General features: G+C 41.9%; 2 protein-coding genes across 8 annotated transcripts in view; one reads left to right on the top strand and one right to left on the bottom strand.

Moving 5' to 3' along the window:
* The window catches only part of LOC119721306 (CCR4-NOT transcription complex subunit 3-like), a 32,291-nt gene extending 31,194 nt beyond the window's left edge, over positions 1-1,097 (bottom strand). For all 5 annotated transcript variants that reach the window (XM_038191321.1, XM_038191325.1, XM_038191322.1 and 2 more), the window contains exon 1: positions 915-1,097. In XM_038191321.1, coding sequence (XP_038047249.1) covers positions 915-939 — 25 coding nt within the window. In that variant the 5' untranslated portion in view covers positions 940-1,097. The remainder of the gene's footprint in view (positions 1-914) is intronic.
* A 463-nt stretch (positions 1,098-1,560) lies between these two features.
* Positions 1,561-22,682, top strand: LOC119721305 (centrosomal protein of 131 kDa-like). Of its 3 annotated transcripts, none has more exons than XM_038191319.1 (21): positions 1,561-1,747; positions 3,059-3,316; positions 3,997-4,057; positions 5,544-5,631; positions 7,058-7,166; positions 7,670-8,374; positions 9,491-9,778; positions 10,384-10,552; positions 11,033-11,246; positions 11,835-11,904; positions 13,144-13,320; positions 13,555-13,680; positions 14,620-14,726; positions 14,849-14,945; positions 15,693-15,910; positions 17,483-17,708; positions 18,690-18,764; positions 19,407-19,555; positions 20,413-20,584; positions 21,207-21,403; positions 22,291-22,682. In XM_038191319.1, exons 2-21 carry the CDS (start codon positions 3,065-3,067, stop codon positions 22,421-22,423), a joined length of 3,633 nt encoding a protein of 1,210 aa, XP_038047247.1. In that variant the 5' UTR covers positions 1,561-1,747; positions 3,059-3,064; the 3' UTR covers positions 22,424-22,682. The 3 variants fall into 3 exon arrangements, with proteins under 3 accessions (XP_038047247.1, XP_038047248.1, XP_038047246.1); XM_038191320.1 differs by having other exon boundaries at positions 3,054-3,316; positions 7,061-7,166; XM_038191318.1 differs by having other exon boundaries at positions 1,562-1,747; positions 3,054-3,316.
* The last annotated feature ends 1,045 nt before the right edge of the window (positions 22,683-23,727 follow it).

Raw genomic sequence — 23,727 nt, 5'->3', positions numbered from 1 at the left:
ATAAATATTCATAATGACGTATTGCACTATCATTGGCCGGCTCATGCGACGTCTCATGCGACGTCATGGTTATCGATGTCATGCGTATAACGTACCGCTATTCCAGACACTTCAATCAGTTTTGACCGGCTGCTTCAACTCAGATCTGCACTACATGTGCATGCAAAATGTGCTCCAAAAACACATTTTTACCATTTTTTTTTCGCATGTCCACTCTTTCCTGGATTCCTCTTGGTTGAAATCACAAGGTAAGGTGAAAATTTGGATGTTTGGCGGCAGGTAAGTGGTGTCCGGTTGGCAGAATTTTTCCCAAAAAAGTCTGTTTACTTTGAAGCTGCAAAAGTAATTTTGGAATAATGAGTAAATGAAACTTGAAAGCCATTTGCAAGTAAATTTTTGAATGAAATTAGTAAAAAATTAGAGGTGTCCTAAACTACACTTTTACCCCGCATTGAAAAATATGATCATAAATGATGATTATGAATATGATCATGAATGATGATTATGAACAGAAAATGAATCATGACATGATTGATGATGAACATGTTGAACATGAAGATGATGATGATGATGATGAAGCTGCATGCAATGAATAAGTGCAAAAAAATAATTTTATTTATTGAAAATAAAAAACTTGAGCCTAAAATTCATTTAATATTGCTATTGAAGTGAACATGTAGAACAACTTCAAGTTTACCATTTTAATGACAATAACATGTAGACAAAAGAAGGGCTCAAACCTTATAAAAATTATAGCTCCATGCTCAAACCCACAAAAATAATGAACAAAAACAAGTTGCAGGCATTCTGCAGCGCGCCCCCATTGATTTGCGCACGAGATTTTGCAAACGTTAACGTTGTAAATTTGGTTACTTTGACCAACGATAAACCCGACAAACATACACATATCTCACCTTGTAGTTTCCTTTTATCGCCCATTTTGTTACTCCAGCCTCAGCGAGGTGGCTAGCTCAGTAACATGGGATTTTAGGAGTGTTCAAGTGAGCTTTCAAACAATTTTCGAGGTCTCTTTTTCTCTGGTTTTTACTTCGGGGTTCATTTCAGTCAAGATGGCTGCCGACCGCATAACTCTTATTTTCGTACCTAAAAAATAGTTCCTAACTGCTCATCACATGTTTTATTGTCCGTCAAACGCTATTCATATACACTAAAATACAAGGCAATATTTCTTATATTTACGAAATGCATGATTTTTACCCTAATAAATGTGCATGAAATGAAATGAAACGAAATTGCGCTCAAGCGCATAAATATTGAGCTTAATGAATGAGTACATAGATCGTGTGTACAAAGTGTACATGCAGAAGAGAAAAGGTGATTCCCAAAGGGGTCACTGTACTTTCAGGATCAAAATATCATCTCAAGTTAACTGAAATTAAGTATTTTCACAGACAATTTCCCCCGAAAAATATACATCCTAATGAAATAAATGCATGTCTAACTAGCTCAAGTTTGTTTCATTTTTGGGGGGCATTGTAAAAAGAGGAGAAATAAAATGGCCTCGGTTTTTACGGCTGTGCTGGGTAACTTTTTCCCAGTTTTAATTTTAGCGCGCTGCATGATGGGATATGATGATGGTTGCTTACGCGGAGGGCGCATGCCTTTGAACTGGTGCAGAAACATCGTGAAAAATATTCCTGTTTACGTCCCTTTTACGTCAATCGCAACCAGTCAACACAGACGATGTAAACTACAGGGACGGCACTTAATCTAGGAGAATTAAAATGTAAGAGATGGAAAGTATAATCGCCCGTAGGACTAGTGTTGATTCTGTCACAAATGACGAGTCGCGCTTGCCAATGTCAATTCAAAACAATGCATTTATCATCAGGTGGGGTGGGCGGGGGAAGGGTAGGCGTGAGGTGGGGGGGGGGGGAATTTAGCAATTACATGTATATCATAGTTTCTGTGGAAAAGCATGTTGCAACCTGACTTTATCGGTTGTGTACAAAGTCTATGAAGAGTCAAGAAAATTAAGTAAATTTTTCCTAACAAATTTGGAAATGTTTCTCACTCAGTCCCAGATTCGTGTCTTCATTTTTGCAATGATGACTGATCTGGCTTCATTCAATAATTGAGATGATAATTGATATATGAAGAAAAAAACAACGTCAGGTTGCAACATTCTTTCCGTTTGTGTGTGTCAATCTGGAGGAAAATCTGATCATGTAATCAATGTCATGATGACGTCTTAATTATATCATGGAGGAAAAAATAGATTGATTCTTGAATGTAAGCACTTTGGAGGCTTTTGAGATTTTTTTAAAGGGGCGTAAGTCTGAAATTGCATTAGGTCTGATTCCTGCCTCTTGAATACGAAGTCACAACAACAATGTAAGCGGGGACGTCCAGAAGCACGAAAGTCCCAAAAGCATTTACTGTGCATGTTTAGTGGGGATGACAATGACAATGACGACAACAAAACACAACATGGAAATAAAGATGGCGATCACCGCGATCGATGTGAACGCGCAATACTGCGTTGAATGGCATGACACCAAACGAACACCACAATTGCAATTTCTACCCCAAGAAACTGTTAAAAAATTACAAAAAAGGTGTCATTAGAATTGAGAAAAGCCTGTTTTAGGTTGAAAAGGTCATTTTGGACACTAAAATTTTGACACTAATTTATCAAAAGTAAAGAGGGGTCCTACACTACACGATCGTCGGTACAAGAGCGACAAACATCATGGTGCGTTTCATGGTGAAATAAACATATAATGACTTATAATTTTCATTATTGTCTTTCCTGTGATCTGGCTGTGAAATTTTCACATTTGAGTCATTTGGAGTGCCCTAAATATAGCATCTTCCTAACAATATTTCGGATTGCGGAAACTATAATTAGAACCATTAATAGTTGGGGTCATTGCCATAGTTTGGGCGTAACACATTCAAACGGTTCTTTTGTGTTCAGATGACTTAACTTACATTGATGTTGACAGCAAACTGACAATGCACAACATTGTTTTGGTGGGCTGAAGACATTTTTATATTCATAGGAGTAAAATGTTATTTCATTCCTTTAGAATAGCCAGTGATGGCGAACAAGAGTAACGACATGGACCTGAGTCTCACCGGTTCCCAGATCTCGTCTATGAAAAGGCCCAGCTCGGCCAGCAACCGGCCGTCCTCGGCCAGCAGTGGGACCAGACAGGGTACCAGTGGCAGTCGCACCACTCCGAAGACATCCAACCACGTGCGGACAAGCAGCAGCAACAGCAGTTCGGGGGCTGGGGCACGGAGACCTAGCCCTGGCAGACACAGAACCGAAAGGACTAACTCTACTAGTGTAAGTTTTATACAGACGCCTCAAAGCGCATCACAATTAGTACCCTAGTCCGAAAATTTGGGACTCTCAATACTGTGTATGAGAGTCCCAAAACTTAAGGTATTGAAAACATGCAATACAAGAAAATAGACTGGCACCTGAAACAACCAGTCCAACACTGCTTCAGTACTGCATCAATCAACCATGCCAAAAGAATTTAAGAAACATGTGGCATGAACTGGGAACTAGTCTGAATTTACTACACATTTCTCCGTAGTCAGCCACCAGACTAATGACACTGAATGAAGAGATCAGTCGTTTCAACTAGTTGGACCATGGTTGGACATGTACCAGTCTAGTCTTTAGCCTCATTTTGAAATCACTTGACTTCCCTCTCATGTGCAAAATATTGAAGAAAAGTCTCCTTTAAAAATTGAATTGTGTCTGCAAACTTGGTTGGTGAAATACTGAGGACCTTTTCTTTGCCCAATGGAATTTTTGGAGAAATTTGCTGGCTAAAGTGTGAGTAAAGTTGTCCTGATGTGGTTTTGCACGCTTCAGAGCACTCCAGAGCCCTGTATGTTACTACCCCTGTTTATCGGACAATGAAGTCAATTTTATTAATCAGCTTGAGATCAGCACAAGCTGTTCTCTACCCTCAAAAACCCTTAAAACTTATTCATTTACCATTAATTTTGCAGGGTATTTCAAATGGGCCTGCTTTGAATTCTACACCCTCATCAAATGAAAGGCATAAAAGAGGTGAGATTGAGTTATAATTCAATTCTGTTGTTGTTTATTGGATTAAAAAAAACACCACCAAATAAAAAGTCGAAGACTTAAATAATTTGATTTACAAAATTTACGATAAAAATTACAAATTTGTACAAAGCATTAACATTTAGAAGCATTCCAGAATTCAAATTAAGTTCAAAGTTAAGATTAATCAATGAATTCGAAATTAAAAAAGTAAGAAGAAAACATTTTTCAAAAGGGGAGGGGGGGGGGTCTATGAAGAGAGCTAGAATAAAACAATGGATTGGAGATATTGATTGATTCAAATAATTGGTGTTTTTTATGACAAGTTGATATTCACGGACATTGAGTATATTTTGGCTCAGGCAATGTATTTATAAGGACTGCATTACAAATCTCAGAATATTGATCCTGTTCCCTTTGGCATGCGTAAGTTTTGGGGGGTGGGTTGGAAATGGGTATGGATTACTCCAGAGCAGAGCTTTAAAGATATATAGTCCATCATTTTTAATTTGTGCATTTTGTTCATTTGAAGCAACAAAAGTGTTCAAAATCTAATGAAGGATACTGAACAACTTACCTGATAAGTTTCAGCTAAGCTTCTGCTGTACATGTATATTCCACACAAAAAAACAGCATTCTAGGATCTCAATTTCAAATCATAAGTTACTGAATCATGTTTTGAATTGTTTTGAATTATAGCTATACGGGACGTCGCGCACTGATCCGACGAATTATAGCAAACGCGCGCGCGTGTGTGTCGTTCCAATGCTTGCGCGTGCTTCGCCGAGTAACAAAACGAACTACTAATTTAAATTTTCCTATGGTGCGTCTTAGGACGCACCGTTGGAAAGGCCTTCTTTCGTTGATTACTTCAAAATGACAGCTTCCCAGAAAGAATAATTTCACAGGGAGTTTAGTTCCCTTACTATCTTTCAACCAAGTTTGTTTTTCAACAATAATTACGCCAGTTACTTTTCGGATGGTTGCAAATGATGGACTATAGCTTTAATATGCATCTACAAACACACATGAGTGTGTATTTGCCTGCAATCGGGGACCCCCTTTTGTCCCTTTTTCGTTTGTACTCTAACTTTTTAGGAAGACCTCCCATATGTTTTGTACACGATCGCCAAAATTGGGGACCTTCAGGAATTGGAGACCCTATTGTCCTCTATTGTTCAACGTTCCCTATGGAATGCAGAAACAAACTCACGCACCCCACAAATGTGACTGTTCAGACTGTTCCCACTGTTAATTAACAATTTCCGGCTGCTCTGATGTGGGATATGGTGTTTTTAGCACACAAGGGGAAGTCGTGGGTGCTATGCGCCCCAAGGGGTAAAAAACTGTAGCTAATATGATTTTGTGCAGTGTATGTTTAACATACTAGTAATAGTGAACAATAAAAAGCGTAGGAACTGATTATGTATACTTGACATCATTTATTTCATTTTTTTAACATTGTTGTTCATGATTATTTTTGGACTAGCGTCGAGTCACAATGCTCAGTTGAGTCAGCGCAGCAATACAAGTGAGAATAGCAGCGGGGCGTCAGGAATCAGCCGAGATGCTCCAAGGTCAGTAATTATTGCTTACCTCATATCTTTTTATTTTCTTTTGATAAAACACTGTTCCAGTTTTGACCTTTGTCAAAAATCTGTTTTTGACAAAGGTCAGCAAATTTATGTTAATGGTAATGTACAGCATTTTGCAAACGTCAAAAACAAAACTACCACATTATTGTGAAATACCTTACTTGACTGTAAGTGAATAATAGTCTCAAGCATCCTGTGACATCATGACACCTGGTGTGCTGAGATTTTTTTTTTTTAAAGGTGAATTTTTGATGGTTAGCAGACCAATGTTGAAAAAACCTTCTTTTTTTTTTCAAAATACTGCCTCCAATTTACCAAATTTAGTTAGTCCACATTGTGTTGGCAATCGGTTACACATTCATGAATGGGTGCAATTTATTGATAAAAAATTCCCAATTTATTGATAAAACAATTTCCCGACGTCTATAAATTGCTCGGTTTCATCTGAAGTAGTGTCAAGGAACCAGACTACAAAAAAAACATTCTGTTCTTGGTTTTTCCAGCATCTATAAACACAAAACCTTAGGTCAGTGTAAAAATGTTTGCTATAAAAAAAAATGCTAACCCCCAAATCCATCCATTTCTAAAAATTTACAGCAAAAGCAAATGTTATTTATTACCTTACAGCAACCATACAGTATGGAGGTCCCTATTTTGTGTTTACCTTATCTCCGCATCAAGTCTTTTATTTTGGACCTTTTTGCCTCAATCAATACAAATAGTCAAAGTGTGTATCCTGCCCATATTACCCACAGGTATTTCCTACAGTATCTAAATAGGTGGATTAAGTATTGGTTAAAGAGGTTGTGGAATGCTCCAAGACATTTCCGTCATTTTTCGGGTATATGTAGCCTAAGGTGTGATGAAATAAAAACGACTATTGTTTCTGTCATGAAATGAGTACAAAGGGTACTTTTGAGAGCTGTTTTTCAGGTCCAGTTTCGACCCGAACGTGCAACTGTGTAAAAGTCGTCGTTGCGGGCAGCAAACAAAACACAGTAAATCGTGACGTAATAAACAGGACTCGTGTATGCTACTGTGCATCGGGAGACCTGTTTATTACGTCACAATTTACTGTGTTTTGTTTGCTGCCCGCAACGACGACTTTTACACAGTTACACGTTCGGGTCGAAACTGGACCTGAAAAACAGCTCTCAAAAGTACCTTTTGTACTCATTTCATGACAGAAACAATAGTTGTTTTTATTTCATCACACCTTAGGCTACATATACCCGAAAAATGACAGAAATGTCTTCGAGCATTCCACAACCTCTTTAAAGAACCGACTCTCATGGTCCTTCAACATAATGAAACCCCCAACATGCAGTCAGAGGCCACACCGGCCTCTCTGTCCATTCACTGAAAGCGTTGTCCAACATAAGTTTTATTGTTTTTCTTGCGCTCACAGTAGTGCCACAGATTTCCTGGCCCTGTTTGACAGCAGCCACCAACCCATCATCAAGAACCGATCCAGCAAACCCAAGAAAGCATCCACCCGCAACCACTGGAATGAGCCTGTAAGTTTCATAGAAATGGTCGTCCATCTTGGACATGTTCCCGGAAGGTATTGTGCAGTAACTTGGCTACTGTGCTGTAGGCACCAGACTGTCTTGCATCTCTTCATGGCCTTACATATTTCCTGTAGATGTACTTTATATGTAATGATCATCTGTTTTGAAATATATGCACAATAAGATCTGATCGTTATGAAACTTGGGAGGTTCATAGTTCTGCAATAATTGAGACAAAATGTTATTGGTTGTAATTTGGCATAACTTCTGTCTTCATGAGAATCCCAAACTCAGGCATGCAACTTTTCCTCGGTTCCACTGATTTCCTCGTTTTTTTTTTCTTCTCATGAATGCCAGTACAAATTGAAAACACTGTACAAAGTCTTGTGTGGTTTGGAATTTCCTCGTTTTTTTTCTCTAAATTCCCAGTTGCATGCCTGCAAACTTTTGTGAGCTAAAAGTTGAAAGGTGTAAATTCCTATACATGTTGATGTCTTTTCTAACCACAGCCATCGGGCAGAGCCTTTGCAATACCCTCCAGTGCCCGAAGCAGCAGTACCATTGACTCCTACACCCTCAACAGTGGACGGCAGGACACGTCCCGTGATACCTCCCGCGACACGTCCCGCCTCAGCACCCCGGCCCCCCTGCAACTCAACACCCACACCACCCTCCTCTCAAAACAGGAGAACCAGACCTCCCCGATCCCCGTGGATGCAATGCACCTGTTGAAGAACTCCATGAATACCAATAACACCAACCTGGACTCCGCGCCCCCTTCCGGAGCCGGGGATGCCCAGCTGGTCAGCAGCTCTGAGAAGAATTTCCGAGCCCCGAGTCCCCTGAAACCGACCGCCAACTCCAGTAGACTCTTCACGCAGCCTTCGCCTCGCGAGAGCGACTCTCGAAACGGCCACCGAACTCCGAGAAGAGACCCTGTCCCCCCTTCACCGACGCATCCCGTTGCTGAGAATTACATTGAGTCTGTGAACGAGGCGGCCAGCACTATCCAGAGGTGGTACCGGAAGAACGCCAGTACGAGGCGGAAGGAAGGGGAGGAGGAGATCAGGAGGATCCTGCACCAGAAGAGGCGGGAACGGGAGGAGTTGCTACGGCAACAACAACAGGAGACGGAGGCCGAGCTCAAAAAGGAAGATGACAGGAAGAGGTCGAGGGAGGAGAAAGCTCGGCAGGCTAGACAGGCAGCTATTGAGGTAAGAGAAAAACGGGTTTCCACACATTAGACAGGGTCACCAAAAAAACAAATCAACCGTGTATCCTGTGCCATGTACATCATGTTATTTACATTATCAGTTAACATGACAAAGTGACAAACAGGGGTACTTTGATACACAATGAAGTAATGGATGGTAGATATATGTTTTCGACATGTAGTGCAACATCTATACATGGTGCATCACTTCTTGATGTGAATTCACCACAGAGCTATATTACATGTAAATTACTAGAGCGCTAACTCCTCATTCCTACGCGCGGAAATAATTTTAAGCTGTCCTGAGCGCAGACATTTTGAATTCATGTGCTTGTTTGTGTAACATAATGGAGTTACATGTACAATGTAGATGGATTGAAATTTGAAAGTGTACTCTAAATGCAATGCACATACGCAAACAAACTTAAGTGCATCATGACAGGTAAAAAGCGTTACGGCAAAATCATCTGCAGCAGATACGTGCAAGTGTTTGCGTTGTTTGCGCAGAGCAAAATGAAATGCTCAATACTGACTGCATTTCGGCTTTGGGCTTATTGGCTACAAACACAGATATACATATGCAAATAGCCATACAAAAACCGTACAAAAATTTGAATTTTCTCATAAGTACCGAAGTGAATACGTCACGCGCACAAAATGTGTGTGAAAGACATTAGCACGTGATTCAGCCCGTGAACCAACAGGCGCGCGTACTCCATTCGTTTGCACTACACTTTCTGGTTCTAAATGACGTCACACTTCGTTACTCCATAGGTTTGTGCACAAACATTGATGCACCCAGCAGGCATCAGACATCGAGTCAGCGCTCTAGTAATTTTAATATAGCTTAAAGAAATTCACAATATTTGTGTTTCATGTTCCACCAGACATGAAGTCACAGCTCCTCACAAGTTATGTCGTCTCAAGTCAAGCAACAGGCTCTTGAGATGAGCTCTGACAAAGACGTTCTCTTGTCGTTGGTCATCCCCTGTTACTTGGGACCTGACTTGTAAATTTAACAAGAAATTGACTTGCGACTTGATGTGTTATTGACCAGTGATTGAACTGACTACAACTCGGTAAGATAGCATCTCTGATTTTTGGTGGGGTCTCACAGGAACTTCAGAGGAAGCGGGAGGAGAAGGCCAGAGACATCCGGGAGAAAGCAGAGGAGGAGCTACGCTTCCTGCAAACCAGCGGCAAGGTCTCCAAGAAGCCCTCGGCCAAGCCCCGGCAGCGAAGCTCCAGCAACGCCAGCAAGAAACAGAAGGATAGTAAGCCTCCTTCCCCTGGGGTGGAGAACGGTGACAATACCCCCGACGAACTGGTGGGAGCTGTGGGAGGGGTAGGACCACGACCGGGAACAGCGAGTAGCCTCGGTCGGAAGGTGGACGAAATATTCGATGTGAGTTGTAAAAACAAAACTGAAGAGCGACAAAAAGTTCATTCTAAAAGTGGAGCCCTGTAATTTTTATAATGAAAAAGCAAATGGCGAGAATTTATACTTCTACAACGATAAAATTATAATTTCCAATCGTAAAGCCCGGTTCATACTTCACGCGAAAGCAAGTGCGAAGCGAAATTCATGTCGTCAACAATGGTGGACGCGCTTCGAACGTATTGTTGACGTCATGAATTTCGCTTCGCTTTCGCGTGAAGTATGAACCGGGCTTTAGTGTTTAATGTTTCTAATAAATCAAACATGTAATACATTTTAAATTTTTATCAAATGTATTATTCCTTTCCTTATTTTGCCTGATTTTCTTGAAATTATTTTACAGATATCAGCAATTAAAAGCTGTCTTTGACATACTTTTACTGGTACTTAGGCATAAAACATATATCTCTGTTTGTGATATTTAAAAAACACCTTCAACTTCAGCAAACTTGGAACGTAGAAATATTCTTTTCCAATCTTAACAAAGAAAAATCAGAGGAAACTCCACTACTGCATTGTAGAATAGGGTTAAAGGCAATCATTCAAATGACTTTATTATTACAATTTGGTAGGAGCCCTCAACACACAGAACCCAGGTAACAGAGGAAGAGCCAGCAGGAACACCAAGCATCGCCGGCACAAAGACAACCCTAACAGACCTACTTGACACCTTGAAGCTGCTGGAGGAGCCAGTGAGGGTCCCTAGCCCCACGGAGAAGAAGAAAAAAGGACCCGCCTGGCGTAAGAATACTTGTGTTAAATTGGTTGAACATTGATTAATTTTCATGTGATAGGGAGTCTTCTTTCATGAAATAACTGAGAGTTTTTGTTCTTTGTAAATTAGTGTTACCTAACCCCCTGGACCTTTTTTTTTTGGCCAAGATGCATCCTCAATCCCACAAAATCCTCCATCTTCCTTTACATAAAGCTTGATCCTGCCTCAATCCTCCAAAATCAACCTGTTGTTTCTTGAATTTGTTCATTGGAGGGGTGACCACTGCCTCAATCCTTCAAATCCTTCAACTCGCTTTTTTAAGAGGGGACCAGTTAAAGCCATTTTACCCTCCAAACCTTCCTCAGTCCTACAAATTCCTTCAAAACCCTATGGTGCATTTAAAAAAATACAGGAGGGGTACGGTTAAAGCAGTTTTACTTGCCAAACCTTTCTCAATCCTACACAATCTTCCAAAAGTCTTGGTGGATTTTGATTGAAACTTACAGTAGACATCCTGGACGACAAAGAAGAAGTAGAAGACGAGGATGAGGATGCTCCTGGATTGTCCAGACAGCGAACCTCAAAGAGACAGGAGGTGTATCTCTCGGCTGAGAACCTCCAGCAGGTGATGGCAAGCACCAAGCCGGCAGCGCCTAAGCCTTCAGAGGCGGGGCCCAAGATGGTATCACACCACACCTTGCTCACGGAGGATAAACTCAAGTGAGTGAAGGCTGAGTTATTAAGAAAACTTCCATATTCAAGTATTAATATTTACATTAAATCAAATATATGTACACCAAAAGTGGATATTGGATCAACAGAGCAATTGCAATTGTAGATAATGCACAAATTCACAAGCAAAACTTTTGCTTTTGTTAACAACAGGTAGTGGCAAGGAAACATTCAACAACGGTATAAGCAATTGAAAATGTGAAAAAAAACAGATTGTATCTTTTCTCTCTTTTTTCAGTAAACTTCATTTCCTTTCCTAGCATTTATGTCAGATGAAAAGTTTGAAGAATATTAGAATGTTTGATCATTGGGGACAGACTTAATAACATTTCACAACAGCTAGATTGACTCAACTAGGGGATTTTTCACAATTTTCTGATGGTGCTCTCAATGATCATCCAACTTGGAAATGGTTATAAACACTCAAAACCTTTCCAGTGTCTCTTTTTAGAATGAAAAAAAAGCAAAAGCCTGAAAATGATCAAGTCTTGGAAATAAATATAACTCGGTTCTAAAACAAAATAAAGTTATTTTGATAATTGTTAGCTCTTATCTGGACTATGTTTCTTGTTTCAGGAGCATCATGTCCTTCCTTGATGAGGTTGACCATGCAGACAAGGAGGACATTGTCAGTCAGGTCATTCAGGTGGGTGATTTAATAGCAACAGTATCTCCATTTGGGAAGTCTGGGTAATAGACAGACATCCTCAGATGCGATGAATTCTCAGTTTGTACTCAGAAGAATTGTATTCAAATCACAAGTAAAAGCACTGGATAATCACTGGTAAAAAAAAAAACAAGAACAGTTGAACGTCGCTATACCGAACACCGCTACACCGAACATTTGGCTAAACCGAACATCGTCCTTGGCTCCCGATTTTTGTGTACAATAGGTACCGAACATTATTGTTGAAAACATGTCAAGAAAAGAGCGACAAGTGGCCTTATTTCCCCAAGGAATAGAAGGGGAAAGCCACCCATTGCTGTATGTAGTAAGCTGAAAAACTGTGCAATGGAATAATTTAATAGTTGGCACGTGTTCAAAGTCGTCTTTCAGTAACTTCCAGGGTGTACAGGGTGAAGTTCTGAAGGGCACTATTTATTGAAAAGTGAGTACCGGAGCACAGGCAGCTTAAAATCGCTATACTGAACGATCGCCGTTACGAACAATTTCTGTGGATCCCGCGATGGTCGTTATAGCAGCGTTCCACTGTATGAAAACAGAGCCATACAGCAGTCAACAGTAGCATAGTCTGTTTTCTAGCCCAACCAGTACCTATTTCTTCTCCTGGGTGGAAGGAGGCACTTGCAGTAAAGTGTCTTGCTTAGGAGCACAAACACCATGAGTTCACTTGGGGTTTGAACCCACACGCTGTCACGCAGTAGTCAGAGCTGTATCAACCACCTCGCGCCGGGTTTATTTTTGCCAAAAATTTTGAAATTTTCTAAAGGCAAAATATCCCAGCCAACTTCTGATTTACAGCCAAACGCCACAAATACTGATTTGCAAGAGTCATTTCAACAGTATTTGTACAATATTTCTTGCCGAAACCTCATATGTTACAATACTCTGGGGTGTGCACTGCACTGGAGCATAAATTTGTACAACAATAGGCCGTTCACAACGGCCCACACAACAGTCAGCACACGGTCTGCCTCCACAGAAAACACCAACTGTGTGTGTGTAAAAAAGGCACAAGGGATTAGTGTGTTTAGACGTCACCCGGAGGCGAGTCAAGGCAATCTTGACGTCTTAATCCGTCAGCCGTGCCTGGGGAAAAAAAGAAGCAGTGCGTGTTATCACGGCCTCCGGCGCGAACTGGTTAAACCGTTGTACCATGGTAATCTACTAAATTTGTGTATTTGCTCTCCAAAATCTGTGCAGTCTCAAGATGCGACCTCTGCAGTCAGCCAGTCGGTCCTCCTGGTCCCCTCGGCAGCCGAGCTCCACAAGCTGGAGCAGGCCTCAGCCGCTGCCTCAGAGGTGACCAACACGGTCCTGTCTCAGCGGCTGCAACTAGAGGAGAAGGATCGGTCTGTCAAGATGCTGCAGAAAGCCCTGGTGAGTCCAGACACTTGATGCATCTGTGAAGCTTTGTTGGAACATATGTTATGCTGCTGATACTAAGCTAGCTTAATACACTATTCAACTTTGAACCGTAGTCTACTATGGTAGACTACGTGTTAGGTGTAATAAAATAAATAAGTAAATAAAATATGTATAGGTGGCAATTTGTGAGTTTTTTTTCACAGATTTATGTGATAATTTCAAGGGGTTTTGTTTGATTTTTTTCAGAACCAGCAGCGAGAGCTGACGGTCCGTCACGCCAAGGAGCAGGAGAAGGAAATGAAGAAGAGGCTGAGTCTACAGAAGGAGGATTATGAGGCAGCTGTCAAGAGACACCTGTCATTCATTGACCAGGTATTCAAGACGGTCCATCAGTCTCCCTCACTGGGTTGAAATCCTGTCATCACAAGCCAGTCATAAAGTTTTCCAGAGTCAAGTCCGGTGACTATTAGTTATCTCAAACGAATGAGTGGAATACGGAAGAATGTAAAGAGCCTGTGTCAATATGTCACAAGGCCAAAGGGGCACTGTTGTAAATAAGGGAATAAATGTGTGCTCCGGAGGTTTTTATCACTCGTTTAATACCGCTTAGAGTCTGGGTGCTGATAATTACCCGAGCCGGAGGCGAGGGTAATTATCAGCACCCAGACTCTAAGCGGTGTTAAACAGAGTGATAAATACCGACCGAGCACATATTTATTCCCATTCATAAATACCTTATCCGTAAAAAAATATCAAATAATTCGTTCAAAAAATCCCGATTTTGTTCAACAATTTCACTTCATGCTTTTTGAAACATCCCTCTAGCAAAATAATGGAGTGTTCAGCTGGCGAGTAAGATGTAAACAACCCTTTTATGGAGATTGACGCGCGCGTAACATGTTCTGCGCGATGTCACGCAGAACGCACCTGGGGCGTTGCGTTTTGAATTTAGAACTATAAAATTCTGACTCGCTTGTAGTGTTGCGCATGCCTACGTGAGGATTGTGAACGTTCAACCAATGAAACGGTAAGAGGCACTGGATTTTTAGGAGTCCACATTTTATTGTGACACTGGAAAAGTGTTTAAGACCAGCTAGCCATGTCTTTATCATCCGTTTAAGACCGGCCACTTGACGGGCTCTCGACCAATAGGAATAGCTAAACTGTCTGAGGTATTTATGAATATTGAATATCGAGGAGGATTTCTGTCCAATCAAAATTAGGCTCGTTCATATTTTCATCATAGTGTCCTCTTGGCGTCATGTTTGAGGAGCCACTGTATTCAGTTTGTCCTTTTTTTTCACCCAACAGTTGATTGATGACAAGAAAAGTCTCAGCGAAAAGTACGACTCCGTGGTCAAGGATTTGAAGTCAGTGGACAAGAAGTACCAGACTAAGCTGAAAACCATGGAAGACACGTAAGCTTTCTTCCTGTCATCACACAGATATTTTTAAATTCAGAGTAGCTTGAGCTGTCCAGGCAGTGTTCTTCAGAGAGGAACATTTGGTTATTGTTAGGCATTTCTGTTTTCTCCCAAAGGCACAATACTGAATTGCAAAAGGTGAAGGACGTCCAGGCGGCTGCTGAGAAGATCCGACGAGAGAAATGGATTGACGAGAAAACCAAGAAAATCAAGGTATTAGAACCATCTCAGTCATATCCAGGATTCAAAACTGATCACCGAAACTTGAAAATAATGATTAGTCAATTTGATATTGTAGACATGGAGAAATTAAGATTTACAGAAAGTGTAAAAAAATTCAAGAGTGCCTCTTGCTCCGATTCCACCCTGTTATCATTACAGTTGGGTGAAATAACAATCTGACATCGGATATTTATGGAACATTTTACCAAACATTTAACAATTGTTGATTGTTGGGATGACGTTTTTAACACCCGAGGGCCGCATAGCACTCACAGGGGGCGTTCAAAATGTCATATCCCACATCAAAGCAGTCAACATTTGTTTTGTTATACCTCTGGCTTGGATTCTTTGGATTTTGATGTGAAAATCACGAAAACAAATAGCAGTAAACACAACAATCATGAAAATTGGACGTCAACTCACATGCATGTCGCATGCTCGAAACAGCTGATCGTCTGCTAGTTTGCTGCGCCCACTCGTGTGAAAACATGGTGAAAATAGCGTGGGTACCAACGATACAAGCGTTTCACACGGTACGTTACCATACCGTACGTACCGTATCGTACGTACCTGATATCCCACAGGGAGTGTGCCATGACTTTTTATAATCTGAACACGTGATTTAAGACAGACGTATAACAATCTTATTTATCCCAATTTTATACTTCTGACTGACTTGTGATTGACTTATGGTAACTTTGTGAGGACTGACATCACTGCTTATAATCTTGTTTTCAGGAAATCACAGTCAAAGGCCTGGAGCCCGAGATCCAGCGGCTCATCGCCAGCCACAAGACAGAGATCAAAAAGCTGAAAGCCATCCACGAGGCGGAGCTACTGCAATCTGAGGAGCGGGCGGGAGGGAAGTACGTCCGACACACGGAGGAGCTGAGAGACCAGCTGGCTGCAGAGAAGGAAGCAGCCTGCTCCAGGGAACGAGAACTAGCCAAGTCAAGGTGCTTTTATTGAGTACCAGCTTGTAATAGATAAGGACTTTATGGTTATAACATGTTGCAGAGTGTTACTGGTTTAATCGTAAAAATATTCATCTGTTTCATTGCCTCTGTCGTTCATTGCCATCTGTTTCATTGCCTCTGGGGAGTCAGGTTGGTGTAGCGGTACTTTCCTCGCCTTCCACCACTGTGACCCGTGTTCGAATCCCGCCTGGGCCAATATGTGGATTGGGTTTTCAGTCCCTACCTGATTCCGTGGGTTTTCCTTAGAATATTCCTCTGGGCTTTTCCTCCCACCTCTGAAAAACTGTAATTTCTTCTCATTGTCTTCTCTCCACAGGTTTCTTCAGGCTTTCGAGCTACAGTGCCTAGGGTGCTTTTGAGGGATCCTTGGTTTCATTACCAAATTTTTTTTTTTTTAAAGTCACAAGCTGTTCAAGTGAACTGTGACAATAGCAATTCTTTGACCATTGTTCATCTGCTGTTATTGTGAACTTACTTGTAATATACTTTGTGATGGTCTTGTGATTTGATATATGTGATGCGATCAAGCTGAATAAGTCGTTTGTCGACCCTGGTCAATTTTTTTTTTTTACAGATTTGAAATGAGCACAATCTCAGCATTACTGCTGTGAAAACCGCATGTTGGTACCATCTTTAGTTAAACAATTGTGGGAGTCGGAACACCAAGAGATGTGATGAAGTGATGTGATGAAGTGGCCCTATTTTGGCCTGTATCTCCAAATGAAAGTTCCCGACAAACGACTCATTTGGCTTGATCGCATCACATATGTTGAACTGGTGTCAGGTTCCGATTGCTGGAGTGATAATGAATTCCTGTAATGGACTGATTGGGCTGTCCATTTTCAATTAGTTTAGTATTCGATTATTCGAAACTGCATTTGACCGAATATTTGAATATTCAAATCAGCTTTTCCACGCCAGCTGCAACTGTGTGCCGCGCCGGTCAAAAGTTGCACGCGAAGCACATTGATTAAAATTTGCTTGCAGCTGTCGATATAATGGGCCACTGGAATTTTTTTGCAGTATTTTTGTCAAGGGCTTTAACCTGCTAAAAGGAAGGGAACAATTAACCGCCGTCGACAAAAACGATACCATCGACAAATAGTGGCATCTGACAATAGAGCACCTCAACTCTACGAATAAGATAACATAACAGTCGTGTGTGTTACTGCGTAGTTTTTTCTCTCAAATGTACGAATTAGCAAAAAGCTATTCCGAAATTTGGTGGATGATCTGTCAGATAGCGTATCAACCGTCAATCCATTCTTTCGTGGATTCATCAGTTACATGAGTTGAACTCGCCAGCCAACTTTGGCAAGCTCAGTTGAGTGGTAGGACATCTGCATGAGATAGAAGGAGGCTGTGGGATCAAATGCCAGTTGACTTTGCTTTGAAATATTTACTCACAAGCACTCGAGAAACACTGAGCATTCTGTGCTTGCAACAGAACATCAGCGAAGGTCATAACCCAGTATTCAAATCACATCACCTTAATGCAAAATTCCATCAAGTCATTAATAATCAGTCAACCATTCGGTCACCTTTTTGAAGATATGAGAAGCAGTTGGAGCAAGAGGAGGCGGCCTACCAGCAGCAGCGACGGCGCCTCTACGCTGACATCCAAGAGGAGAAGGAGCGACTTGCAGAGCAGGCCAAGAGGCAACGCCAAGAGGCGGACCGGCTGAGCCTGCAGATGGAGGAGAACAGCAGGAAGGCACTGACGGCCATGAAGGAGGAGTTTGAACAGGCCAGGGACGAGCAGGAACGCAGGCACAGGGTGGGTAGTGAGTGGGTTTCGAACCTTCGATTTACGGAATACTGTACCAGTGCTATACCATCTGAGATTTCTTTTTTTCTCTGATTATTTCTAAGTGTCTGATTTTTAGCTGCGGATAGCAGCTCTACAAGTATTCGTGTCTCTCCATTAGTTAGTTAGTAACAAACGTTGGATTACGCACCTGTGCACTATAACTCACCTTAGCCAGCTCCTGCGGCAGTTTTATGGCCCTCATGGGAGGGCAGACAGACTTGCATTATCGAGGTCAAGTTTGCATTGTGACGTTCAACAAATGGGAAATCCTTTATTTCAATGCGAGAGACACGTACCTGCAAGAGCGCCATCTATCTCATACAGACTAGGCAGAAGGTACACATGTACGAACACACATCATTGGCCCGCAGCTTCTGAGATCATTTCAGATGCTTGTTTTGAATGTCTTCTTGTGTTATATTTTGGTTGGAACTTTAAATTTTAAAGGACTGTAGGGACATTTGCAAATGTACCGAACAATTTCACGAGAAAATCCTTGCTCAAAGGGAAGTTAGGACCGGTACCAAAGACCCTGTGAAATTCTTTTGCCTGAAATGCTATCATGCGGAAGAAAACAAGCATTGAAGAGGGTCTTAGAAACTGCTCCCTGCAGCCCAGATTTTTACATGCGTTAGCAACGGAATCCCAAAATTGTGCATACGTTTTCTCTGTTTCCTGAAAATGTAAAGTATCCACTGAGCTGAAACTTCATCAAGTTAGGCGTTGTGCACGCCGCTTAAGATTTTGATCAATTTTGATCTTGTTCTGCCATTGTTTGCGCTTAAAAATTGTATTATTATCATCATATTGTACTTGTGGAAATTTTGCTAGTGAAATTGACCTAGAATAAACCAAATTTTGCTGATGAATGGTTAATCACATTGCAATAAATTGCCCACTACTTATTTATTTTACTTCACTGACGTTTATTATTCTTCATTGATGCAGGCTGAAGTGAAAGATTTAGATGAGAGATTAAAGATTGAGAAAGAAGCATGGGAAGAGAACTACATGAAGAAACAGGTACGTAAGGCCAAATAAAAAACAAACAAACATGTTTAGTATCCCCGCCTGCTTCCTTTTTGGAGGCCGCCTTCTTTTAAAAAAAACAAAAGAAACAAAAAAATGATAAATTTTAAACAGTGACATCATTTTGGCCTCTTTGTCTGTTGCATCTAGTCCATATAAAGCTGGTATGTCATTTCCTGAGTCCAAGTGACGGCCATTTAAAAAAAGCTGGCGGCCATCTTGAAAAATAGCCCGGTCGGATCGGGTGGCCATTTTTGAGAGGAAAAAAAAAAAGGGCCCCCTCCTTCCTTTTTTTCAAAAAAGGCAGGACGCTAAACATGTTTAAGAGCCCTTTAAGAAAAAAGTCAACATTTTGCAAAAGCAAAACTGTGACTTCAACACGAAAGTGTTGTAAGTTGCACTTGTTCTCTTAATATAAACCTGAATCAGGATATTTCTGAAGGTATGAAATTTTGAAGGGAAGCTTTAAGACACTTTACTTATTGAACATTGTACATGTATTTTATTTCTGTAGGCCTTGTATTTGCCTAATATAGTGTTTAAAAGTTCCACAAAGGTGATATGCATAAAAAAATCAACTTGCAAAGCTGTAATTGATGCAAATTCCCTCCTCTTTTTCTATCCCTGGTTACCTAGGAAACCTGGCTGCTGTCCAAGGAGCGTGAGCTGAAGGACCAGGTGCGTAAGGATCGAGACAAGGAGATTGAGCTGGTCCTCACCCGGCTGGAGGAGGACGCAGCTACGGCCAGAGAGGAGTGTGAGAGAGCTGCCGAGAACAGGGTCAAGTAAGTCAAACAAGGGGCAGGTTCCGCGGTGGTTACCAGCTAGAAAATGCTGATCACGCCAGGGGCGTAAATCCCGTGGGGGTGATGGGGGTAGATATCCCCCACTTTTTGACCGGGGGGGGGGGGGGGGGGAGATGGGCTTTTGAATCATCCCCCCGCTTTTATTTGATCAGAAAAAAAATGCGGATTTCGAGGTATTTTTGTGAACATCCCAACAGCCAAAATGTATTCAATAGCACTGAAAAGTGGAAAAACAAAGTACAAAAGCTTTTAAAATGCACAGTTTTGGGCAAGTTCGCGCAAGGACTACAGTTAACCATTGTTCGACTAACGCTTGCCCGAACTCTGTCTAGTCGACGATGGTTGACTACGCTAGTCGACTATTTGGAACCAACCTACTGGGGCTGGTTGCATCGCTGGTAACCAATAGCCGCGCGCATTCATAACGTACAGCAGGGAGCCAGGATCCAGACAATTTGCGATGACATTTTGACCAGCGTTTGACTAGAGACATTCGCACGTTGCTATCAGTGCGCAGGCATAAGGTACGTCACAAATCAACCACTAGTCGACTAATGGTCCTTGCCCGAACTTGGCCTTTGATGTAAGCCCGAGTATACATATTAATATATACATCTATATTCTGAAGAGCGCCCCCTAGTGTAATGTGGTGTTTATTTCGAATGTGCGCAAAGCCATAGTGTCTTCACATGAGTGTTGGGAGTTGTCGGCAATGCATTCGAATGTCCCTCACAGTGGTTTCCCCCAACTCTCCTTTTTTTACCATTGAGGGGGTACTTGTGCACGGAGACCATGCAAAACTCATAGACTTTTTTTTCGGAAATTGAAATTCTCAGGAGGATACGAGACAAATACGAGGCGGAGTTGAGGGAGATAGAGCTATCGGAGCGTAACACCCAGGACAGGTACAATGACATGAAGGCCCGGCTAGCTGATGTCGAAGGGGAGAACATCAGGATCAACGGACTGATGAAACAAAAAGAACAAGAAGTGGATGACATCAAGAAGGTGAGAGAGATAGAGTGATAAACTAGTGAGTAGATTACTGGACGAATGCGGTGACACATGGGTAGGTGAAGCGATGCAACAGCAGTACTCATGTAACCCTAAAAGAGCTGGTTATTATGGTCATCGTACAAGCGGGGCTCATGGGGATTCTGCCCCCCTTTATATCTTGGAAATGCAATGACTGATGATTTTGAAATTTGGTATGCTAGTAGGGATATTTATGCTAAGTACATGTTCAAAATGTTTGCTCAATTGGACAAAGCTTTTTGTAATTATGATAATTATGTGAAGGGTGCATGTGTCACACGCCTCGTAGGGCCACGCGCATCGCAACAGAGAACTGCAAACTCTCAATCTCATGTATGGCAAGACAGTTCACACTAATCATAAAGTTACTGTGCAGTGATTAAATTTATTTCTTGGACAGTGAGTTAAAGACCTTTATCTTTTTGACTTACATGAGTTGGCACGATATAACAAAACCATTGTTGACTGCTGTGATGTGGTATATCACAGCAGTCAACAATTGTTAAATATGAACTGCATGCTCCGTTTATTCACCTATGTCGAGAATTTAATGAGGTAGGGTAACTGGCTTTGTTCATTTGGTTTATTGTGTTAGATATGCGACAGGCTGACCAACGAGCGCAACAACGTGCAGGACGTGATCCGGCAGGAGTTTGCCGACCGGCTGGTGGCCACCGAGGAGGAGAACAAGAGGCTGAAGAACGAGATGTCGGAGATGAGGGCGAGGCACAAGCTGGAGCTGAGCCGCATCCAGGAGAGCAAGGAGGAGGAGATGGAGGAGGTGCACAAGAGGTGGGTTTATGGGCCGAGGTTTTGCTGTTACTCAATATGTTATAGTGATGAGGTTCAAATGAGGTTGATTGATTGATTCAGTGAAGCAGAGGTTGAGGAGGTGCACAAGAGGTGGGTTTCTGGGATGAGGTTCAAATGAGGTTCAAATGAGATTGATTGATACTGGTACTCAGTATGTCACTGAAGAGGTTGAGGAGATGCACAAGAGGTTACTCAATATTTTATGGTGATGAGGTTCAAGTGAGGTTGATTGATTCAGTGGAGAAGAGGTGCACAAGAGGTAGGTTTTCTGGGATGAGGTTCTGTTGGTACTTATGATCTCATGGTGGTGAGGTTCAATTGAGGTTCAATGAGTCAGTAAAGAGGTTGAGGAGATGCACAAGAGGTGGGTTTTTGGGATGAGGATTTGTTGTTACTCAATATCGTATAGTGATGAGGTTCAAGTGAGGTTTATTGATTCAATGGAGAAGAGGTGCAGGAGGTGCACAGGAAGTGGGTTTCTGAGGTTTACTAGAGCATGATGGATTCGGTTGAGAGCCGAGAGGTACCACGTGCAAGAAGAGGTGCAGGAGGCGCACAAAAGGTGGGTTTGCTGAGGTTCACAGAGGTTGAGGATTCAGTTAACATTTGAGGTGGGTTTGTGTGATGAGTATGGGAGGTGCACAAGAGGTGTGTGCGTGATGAGGTTAAGTAGTTTTATGTTGGTGAGGTTTACAAAGGTTGTTGGATTCAATGGAGTTTTGATGGATGTTTGATGTGGAATTAAAGATGCAGGTTGTTTACATGAGGTGGGTTTGTGTGGTGTGGTGCATGCATGCAGTGTGTGTATTCCTGGAGATTCAGGAGGCTCATTATTTGTTTCCTCTTTTCCTCTTTAACTCCCCCAGGGTCAAGCAGGCCATCGTCAAGAAAGAGGAGACGGTCAGCCAGCTGAGACAGCAGCACGCAGCGGCGGTCAAGAGGGCTGACCACCTGGAGTCCTTACTGGAACAGCAGCGGAAACAGCTGGTCAAGAAATGACCCCTGGGGCCGCCCATACATTGCTGTTGACATGCAGCAGGTGTAATGCTGCAGTAGTGCCTGTCATTTTAACATTGAGGACAACTAGATTTTATGGTGTGTGAAATAAGTAGATGTCTACTGTGCTGTCTAGTATTTAGTGCCTTCTTCAAAATGTAGATTTGTGTTGAAAACACAAAAGGGCAAAACGACTTTAAATGCCCCAAAATCTTTTCAAGATCGTCCATTAGCAGTTTCAGAAGCTTTAGTGCCTTTTTTTGTACTTGGAGTAGCAAAGAGTATGATTTTTTTTAAACACCCTCTTTCAGTGCAGTACAAAAGCTGTTATGTTTATGTTTATACGGGTTATAAAGTGAATGCTTTGTGTTGTATGTGTGACAGGTTGGCAGTGGAGGGGGGGATGTAAGGGGGTAACAGGGGAGTACGGAATTGAAAATCGATGCCATTTATAAGTACCTACAGCTTACCCATTGGTTGAGAGCCCGTCACATGGCCGGTCTTAAACGGATGATAAAGACATGGCTGGCTTGTCTAACACTTTTCCAGTGTCACTATCAGCATTCCAGACTCCAACCAGTCTTAAACATAGTGTTTAGCACCGTCCAAGCATTCATTTATTCCCTCATTAATGCCCCGTGTTCCAGCTATTTCTACAGTGTGTGCAGCACGCGTAGTGTTCTCAACATCTGTCCTCATATGGAGACCATATCAGTGGTTTTCAAGCCCTCGGTTGTAGCCAGCACGGCAGTGCGTACTGCACGCACGCAGAGCGAAACACTGGGTCTAGCCATTGTTTTCAAACATTGATATTTTAAAACACCCACGTGACAGGCTCTCGACCAATAGGAAAAGGTTAACAGTCCCAGGTATTAATGAATGTGGGTGTAACCCTCCTGCTGTCTGAACAGTCACAAACAGTCAAAAAATCAATCCTCTTCCCCTGCCATGCCTTTACACACCGGCTAGTCACCAACAGTCGGATCATATCTTTGAGCAAACACTGTGACTAGTCAAAGTCCATCAACAGACAAAAACAAGTAACTGTAGGTACAGCCAGCTTATCAATCACCTACTGTCAAGGCAAAGCTGTATCAAGTTACATAAACAGTCACAGCCAGTCAATCCTGCTTTATGTAGGCTGGGAGCTCTCAACTGTTGAAACCAGTCTTGATTGATTTTGACTGCTGGGATAGCTGAGTTGAATTTGTCAGCGAGAGAGGGGGGGGGGGGGTTGTCACGTTTACATTTGTGTTATCTTTACTGAAACAAATGTGTTATTCACATTTTACTGTTTTGTTTGGACG

The sequence above is a fragment of the Patiria miniata genome, unplaced genomic scaffold, assembly GCF_015706575.1.
Source record: "Patiria miniata isolate m_02_andy unplaced genomic scaffold, ASM1570657v1 HiC_scaffold_13, whole genome shotgun sequence".
In the NCBI taxonomy this organism is placed as follows: Eukaryota; Metazoa; Echinodermata; class Asteroidea; order Valvatida; family Asterinidae; genus Patiria; species Patiria miniata.
This window is presented reverse-complemented; position numbering and strand designations above follow the sequence as displayed.